The sequence below is a fragment of the Otolemur garnettii genome, unplaced genomic scaffold, assembly GCF_000181295.1.
Source record: "Otolemur garnettii isolate 467f Iridium unplaced genomic scaffold, OtoGar3 scaffold00061, whole genome shotgun sequence".
Lineage (NCBI taxonomy): Eukaryota > Metazoa > Chordata > Mammalia > Primates > Galagidae > Otolemur > Otolemur garnettii.
The window spans coordinates 2,099,373-2,106,898 of record NW_003852456.1 but is presented as its reverse complement, the minus strand read 5'-3'; the positions used below and the strand labels follow the sequence as shown (position 1 = coordinate 2,106,898).

Sequence of the window (7,526 nt, the reverse complement as noted above, 5' to 3'; positions counted from 1 at the left end):
AATGTGTTTCAGCTCCATCCAGGTAAACACAAAAGATGTAACGTTTCCACTTTTTCTATGGTTCAATAGTACTCCATGGTGTACATATACCACAGTTTGTTAATCCATTCATGGTTGTTGGGTCCTTGGGTTGTTTCCACGTCTTGGCAATTATGAACTGTGCTACAATAAACATTCTGGTGCAAAATGTACAAACCATCCTTAACTTGCAGGGTACAGAAAAACAGGCATCGGTCTGAATTTGGTCCACAGGCCATAGTTTGCCAATCCTTGCTATAGTCTGTTCATCAAAAATGGCACTCTCTGCTTATGCTCTGACTCTAATCATTGACAAAAAGTAAATAATTTGAAATCTTCATTGACATATTAAACAACTATTGGAGGCCTACAATCTGGAGAGGGGGTGAAATGAGTAAATCTTTGAATAAACAGACACTTGGAAGCTGACAGTGTTTAGTCTTATTTGATCAAATGATGGTTTGAAGAATATATTGCTTCATGGTTTAAATCTAGAAAACACAGGAAGAGATTCTCAAACCACATAAACAGACCACCTAGGAAGAGAGATGGAGTGATGAATAATTTATGAAACGTTACTGACACAGGTTCTTTCTGCTTTTGATCCAGTAGGCAATCGACATGCTTGTTTTCAGTGGGGGTGTAGCTAACACAGGGAGGGAAATTTGGCACCCGAGTAACAAAAGGTCCCTTCTTCACTCTCATCCACCCCACTGATGGCCAGATTCAGACTGACCTAGTGGCATTACCTTTAGGTGCCTGTGTGAAAACAGAATATTACAGGGTATGTTCTTTACACAGAGGGGACACATTTCAGCAGAATGCTCATACAGAGTGGGAATTATCCAGCAGGACAGAGGAGACCAGAGAGGATTTGAAAGATGTAGAGAAAGGTTAAATACAGAGCAAGGAGGGATTAAGATGGATGAGAAAGGATCCAAGTGGGCTTACTGTGTGTGTGTGTGTGTGTGTGTGTGTGAGAGAGAGAGAGAGAGAGAGAGAGAGAGGAGACACGGAAAGGGGCCCCCACTGTAACCATTTATCTGAAATTCCCTGAAATCTTCAGGGCATTTGTGGAGGTTGCCATACCAACCGTGCTGAAGCTGCTCAGGATGAAGAGTTTTAAATTTAAGATAGCTGAATTGAATTGGGAAAGTGCTTAGGACTTCTTATAATTAACTCCTTGGGAAAAAAATGTCTGGTTTCAAGGTGGAAATAGTTTAAAATGTATTGTTTTAGTGGAGGAGTAATTTTTAGCCAGAGAGAGTTTGGCAAACAAGCTTTGGTGGTGGGTTTAAAAACATCTCTTAGTTAATGGTGATAGACCTTTTTTCTCCATTTGTGTGTTAAGACAACACGAAGCAAATGCATTTTTTCTGAGCTTAACTAAGAAATTGTAATGAAATACAAGACTTAGGTAAGGAAAAATGTTAAGAAGAAAAACTGAAGCATACTTCCAAGCAAAATTTATTAGATATGTCTATTCGAGAAAAAACACAACGACCTTTGCTTGTAAGAATTCAAAGTTAAATACCTGAAAGCCAGGTCTGAATATTTTTCCTTTTAAAATCAGATACAGAAGTAGAAACAGTAATTTTCTTAAATATGACAGGCAACAGATATTGAAGTCTTTTCTCATAAATGGCATCAGACAGAATTATTCATTTATCAGCAAAGCTGCATGCAGTTGACTTAATTTCAAACCCCAAGCCTTTAAAATATAAAGCTGGCTGTGAACTTGACAGTGATCAAGGCAGGCTACTCAAAGATGTTTCTTTACCTTCTTCCTAATGAAATTCCTCTGTAATCAGTACTTATGTGCATTTTAGTTTGGCTTCTAAGATCCCTTAAATTCATCAACTTGTATATAAATGCAATCTGACAGAAACACACCACAGAGAGGTGCTTGTGATCTGTGAGACAATGTAAAGGATAATACGCTGAAAATGTTTTAGCTTAGTTTTAGTGCAGGATAAAGACCAAATTAGGAAATTCCCATTTTCTCAATAACTAAATAGTCTGTACAAAAAAAGAGCAAACATATGTACAAAATTCCAAAGTCTACGTACATTGTGAAAAGATCAATCACTGTCCACGGAAAAAATGCCATAAAAAGTTTTGCTATAAGGTGCTTAAGATCCAAAGATGAATAGTTCTTATGCAAAGTCATAAGAAATACAAAGCTAGTTCTCGGAGTATGTGTAATTCAGGCACTGGGAAGCATATTAAATCTTTCAGATCCCAATATCATTTTGCAAATGTCTGCTTCAAGGCAGAAAATAAAACCTGAATGATTTAACAGCATCTCTAAAAAGTGCCTAATTTATGCCTAGGAAATATTTTTACACACACCAGGAAAATCAGCCTCAACATATTCCTGTCCTCAAATGTAGCCAGGATTCTGAGTTCCATAGAAGAAAAATAATTATCATTGTAAAAATAATTGTGTTGATCATAACCCTTGCTAAAACCAACCTTAATACTTGTGATGTTTCTATACTCTATTTCTATAAAATAATGTGCGGCTTCTTTTACATTTCCATAAAATGTACAACATATCATAGGAATCATATGTTTTCATACAATCTCAAATGTGTATGTGTACACACAGTGAAATCTCATCTACAAGTATTGCTTACTGATACTTTCAAGTGTCTATGCTAGAATAATTCTTTGCACCTCTCACTAACACTGCTTATACTTAAATTTTGTCAGATAAATAAAACACTAAGAGTTGTTCATGATGCTAATTATTACATTTTAATATAAAATAGCAATGCAACTTTACAACACAATAGCTTTGTCCCCCCACTGTAGTCTAGCTAATCCTCTTGTATTCTCCTGATTCTTACCAAAGGCTCTTAACCACTCGCTGTTTTGCACTTGTAAAAAGTACAAAAACATTCGCAGGAAAAGACTCCTATTTGAAAACTCACATTCAATCAACAAAGTCACACTCACTCAAATTAACTTTCCTACTCTGGCTTTAGAGGTTGTAATCACTGTGCATATATAATACGTAAGTGCAGGCAAACAACAGCGGAAGTACAGTTGTCATATCGTGTAAACCAGGACACTAGGCAAACTCGTGAAAGGAAAATAAACTGCCAAGCTAAGAATGTGAAAATGCAAACCAGAGCATTTCCTAATAAACGATCTGCTTGCCTGGGAAAGGAGCATCTTCCGGAGATGTCGAGACACGGCTATGAGATGGGAGAGCCTCTTGGGGACTATTTTTTTTTTTACTTTAAATCCTTAAATATTTTACCCTTTTTAAATAGAATGATTTTTTTTCCTGATCCCACATTCTGACTTCTCAAAGTCTCCAGCAGAAAGCAGGACTATGCACTTTCCCGTGGAGGCTGGTGTTTCTCCCAGGCCACAGCAGTGGGCACTATGCTGGTGGTTTGGTGGGGGGTGGCCCTCGTGATGGTGCAGGATGACAATGGGAGGCCTGTGGGATGTGTCAGGTGAGTGTATGACGATGCGAGGCTGAAACGCAGGGTAGACCAGGAGGGGAGCGATTCACAGCCTCTTGACATAGTTTCCAGGGAAAGTACCGAAGAATTTGGTTCTTCTTGAGGTTCCTGAAAATAGAAGCAATAAATGAAATGGGGAGGTGGTGTGACAAGGGTGGAATATCGGTTCAGATGCGTGGGCTCAGGCACCCTCTTACATGGGTTCACTAAGAGAGTGACTCCCCAGGGATTTGGGAGGAGAAGGAAGACAACTCAGTCAAGAAGCCAGGAGAAGGCTGGGCTCAATGGCTCACACCTGTAATACTGGCACTCTGGAAGGCTGAGGCAGGAGGATTCCTTGAGCTCAGGAGTTGGAGACCAGTCTGAGTGAGAGTGAGACCCCGTGTCTACTAAAAATAGAAAAACTAGCTGAGCGTGGTGGCTGGCACCTACTGGGGAGGCTGAGCCAGGAGGATCGCTTGAGCCTAGGAGTTTGAGGTTGCTGTGAGCTGTGATGATGCCACAGTTCTCTACCCAGGGTGACAGAGTGAGATTCTGCCTCAAAACAAAAAAAGAAGCAAGGAGGACAGAGTAATAAGCAGTTTCAGCTGCACTGAGCCTCAGGCCTAAGTGGTATGCTTCCCTCATCAGGCTAACCCAGACTCAGCTTCGCAATCTAGGAAATGAAAGTCTTTTTTTATTGTTTGAGACTCTTACCCAGGGTATAGTGGTGCCTACCACCATGCCTAGCTAGTAGAGACAGGGTCTCACTCTTGCTCAGGCTGGTCTCGAACTCCTGAGCTCAAGGGATCCTCCTGTCTTGGCCTCCCAGAGTGCTGGGACTACAGGTGTGAGTCACTAGGCACCTGGGAACAACAGTCCTGCTGAGGCCAAGACTCGGTGAACTCAGCCCAGGCTGCTACACAGCAGTGAGGAGGAAGGAGCGAAGGTGGCTGGGCTGGCAGGGTGACAGGAGCAGTGGAAAGTCCTACCAGCAAGGGCTGCTCTGGAGCCAGAAGGTCCCTTGACACGAGCATGTCATGAAGACATTAGCAGGGACACTGTCACTGTCAAAACAATGTGATTATCTCATAGGAGATCATGCTCAATGCTACATCACTCATTTAAAAATAGCACTTGACTTTTCTAATTCTATAAGTGGACCAAAAGTCCTGAAGAGCCCCTCATAAAATAGAAAAAAAAGCAGCTTAACTACTATTCGTGGGAGGGGGCGCTGTCGCTGGGCACGCCAGCATCATAATCCCCTGAGGCTGCAAATGGTGCCATCCTTGGAAACCTTCCGTAGGCAAAAGTCTACGGAAAGTTAAGGCACACTGAGTCTTCCTTAGGATGCCAGCACAGATAGAGAGAGTGGGGTCTCCAAGGTCTCCTCTCTCCTTTATACTCTGAAATGGACTGTCTTGCTTTGATGACAGTTTCCTCTCTCCCTGGTAGGTAAGCCATTTTATTCTTCTGCTAGATGGGAATTCTTAAAAATATTGAGAGAACGAGGGGCTGGTGTCTGCTGTGAGGCATCAGTTCTTTGATTATTTCGCCACTGATGAGAAAGTTTCATGTCCTCATCCTTTGCTCTCCCAAATCCTCCTGTGCCTATATTTTTCTCACCTTTCGGTCTACACCCCAGCGTATGATATCTTTATCTACAAATGTTTTCTCAGAAAACCTCTAGTCTTCTTTGAAGATAGTAAGAATGGGATTTCCTTTTAAGTGGGGAGAATGGAACGTCTCTCTCCTGTCACAATTTAAAGCTAAGAGGAGTCACTGGACTTTTAGGGAACCTACAGTGGACCTAGTAAAGGAGGGGGTTCTTCACTTAACCTTGCTCCCTCTCACATTGGGTCCTCACTGCTGGCGGCTAACCTCTTCCACTGAACAGAGCATTGATATGGCTCATTGAGGGACCACTTTGGTGACTTGTTCTTAGATCTTGGTCTTTTCTGGTCACTGCTATGTAAAGAAAATATCTTCTTTCCATTGAGTTGGAAATAAAACATGCAGGAAATCACATATACATAGATTTACCTGAAGCAGTAAATACTGAACTCTATGAAAAATGCAGTAGCTTTCTGATTACATTGTACATGTGATGCATGAAAGATCAAGGGCCTTATGAATTCAAAAAAAGCGTGACTATCGCAGGAAACCACGCGAGTGAGAGAACTCAGCAAACCACGCAGGAGCCAAATGTGCCTGAAAGAAGCGTACACATACCCACAAACCATCCGTCATCGCATTTTTCCATCACATCAATGACGTCACTTTCTCTAAGCTCCAGCTCATCTTCGTTCCTGGGAGTATAGTTATACAGAGCCTGAAACCTGAAACAGGAAAAACGAGGGTGTCAAAAAAAGAACTTGGCACCTTTGCAAAACTACAGAAGAAAGAACAGTATTCATTTTGTCTTTATTATGTCTATTTTTAGCAATGTATTATATTGGATAGTGAAAGTCTGGCAAACATGGAAAATAAATACCAACATTTAGATTTTCGTAGGAATTTAGACCACTCTGATAACATTTTGAAACTCAGAATGAGGAATATTCATGAAAGCTTATAACATTCATGAATCAGATTAACATATCTTAACATTCTTAAGTCAGGCCTGCATTTCAGTGGTCCAATATAATATCCATCATCTAGACATTAAATGATAGTATGGATCATAAAATAAGTGATATTTGCATTATGCAACTATAGAAAAGCAAGAAAGGAATCACAGGGTTAGTTAGCCATAAACAGATCAAATAATTGAGGCTTAACCACTGAAATTTCAAATGGTTCTAGACTGAGATATACGTGTACAATGCATCACAGACACACGTGTTCTAAATCGCTACATGGGAATCACTAGAAAAGGGAAGATTACTTTTTCACCAAGCTGAATGCTTTAAATCAATTTGTTTCAGTGTTTTCTAAGCATTTAGAATTTGAAAATTTGATTGCAATGAAATTGCACCACTACCTATGAGGTTGAGTGGTTGAATCCTACGTACAGTTATCACTGAGTCAGTCTCAAACTGAAGATGACGGACCTAAGTTCCTTCTTAAATGGGTCCTGGCGAAATTGTGTTAATTTTATATAAAGAATTACTTATGGAATGCTACCACTTTACCTTCCCTGCCTGAATTCTTTGAGAACATATATTATGGTGACATTGATCAGTAGGTAATGAATTCAGACTTTGGATCTGTGGTAATAAAATAGCATATACGTTAACAAACGGACTGGCATTTAGGAAAGTAAAGACAGAAATGATGGCAATTGAGAAGGTCGCGAAGAATTTCACATGCAGCTAACACGAAAACTGCTTCATAATTTGACTAAAACAACAGTAGTACTATAAGGAGGATACTTAAAAAAATTGGTGAATTTGTTTCTGTTGCTTTTCACAACAGTTATGTGATTCTGCTAATGTAAGAAAATAAGAACCACATTCTAGGGAGCATTGGATATTTTTTATGGGAACTTTAAAAAGATGATAATAGGCTGGGTGAGGTGGTTCACACCTGTATTCCCAGCACTCTGGGAGCCCGAGGAAGGTGGATCCTTTGAGCTCAGGAGTTGAGACCAGCCTGAGCAAGAGTGAGACCCCCATCTCTACTAAAAATAGAAAAACTAGCTGGGCATGGTGGCGGGTGCCTATAGTCCCAGCTACTTGGGAGGCTGAGGCAAGAGGATAGCTTGAGACTAAGAGTTTGAGGTTGCTGTGAGCTATGATGCCAGGGCACTCTACCTGGGATGACAGAGTGGGACTCTGTCTCAAAAATAAAGTTGATAATATGGAATACTGCTCTGAAATAAGAATAATTTATTTCTTATTACTTTATTAAGTCACAATATCATATTTTGGTGGAACAAAACTATTGTATTACTTGTATTCATGTATCACATCATTAATAAGAAACGTTATCCGGCTTGGCGCCTGTGGCTCAAGCAGCTAAGATGACAGCCACGAACACCTGAGTTGGTGGGTTCGAATCCAGCCTGGGCCCGCCAAACAACAATGATGGCTGCAACCAAAAAATAGC

The 7,526-nt window shown here is 40.5% G+C and overlaps 1 protein-coding gene across 10 annotated transcripts in view; it reads right to left on the bottom strand.

The window, feature by feature from the left end:
* Positions 1 to 1,468: 1,468 nt before the first annotated feature.
* SORBS2 (sorbin and SH3 domain containing 2) overlaps positions 1,469 to 7,526 on the bottom strand; it is a 221,407-nt gene continuing 215,349 nt past the window's right edge. For all 10 annotated transcript variants that reach the window (XM_023514886.1, XM_023514896.1, XM_023514890.1 and 7 more), the window contains 2 exons: positions 5,709 to 5,815; positions 1,469 to 3,605 (listed from right to left, as the gene is read on the bottom strand). In XM_023514886.1, the coding sequence (XP_023370654.1) occupies positions 3,544 to 3,605; positions 5,709 to 5,815 (169 nt within the window). In that variant the 3' untranslated portion in view covers positions 1,469 to 3,543. The remainder of the gene's footprint in view (positions 3,606 to 5,708; positions 5,816 to 7,526) is intronic.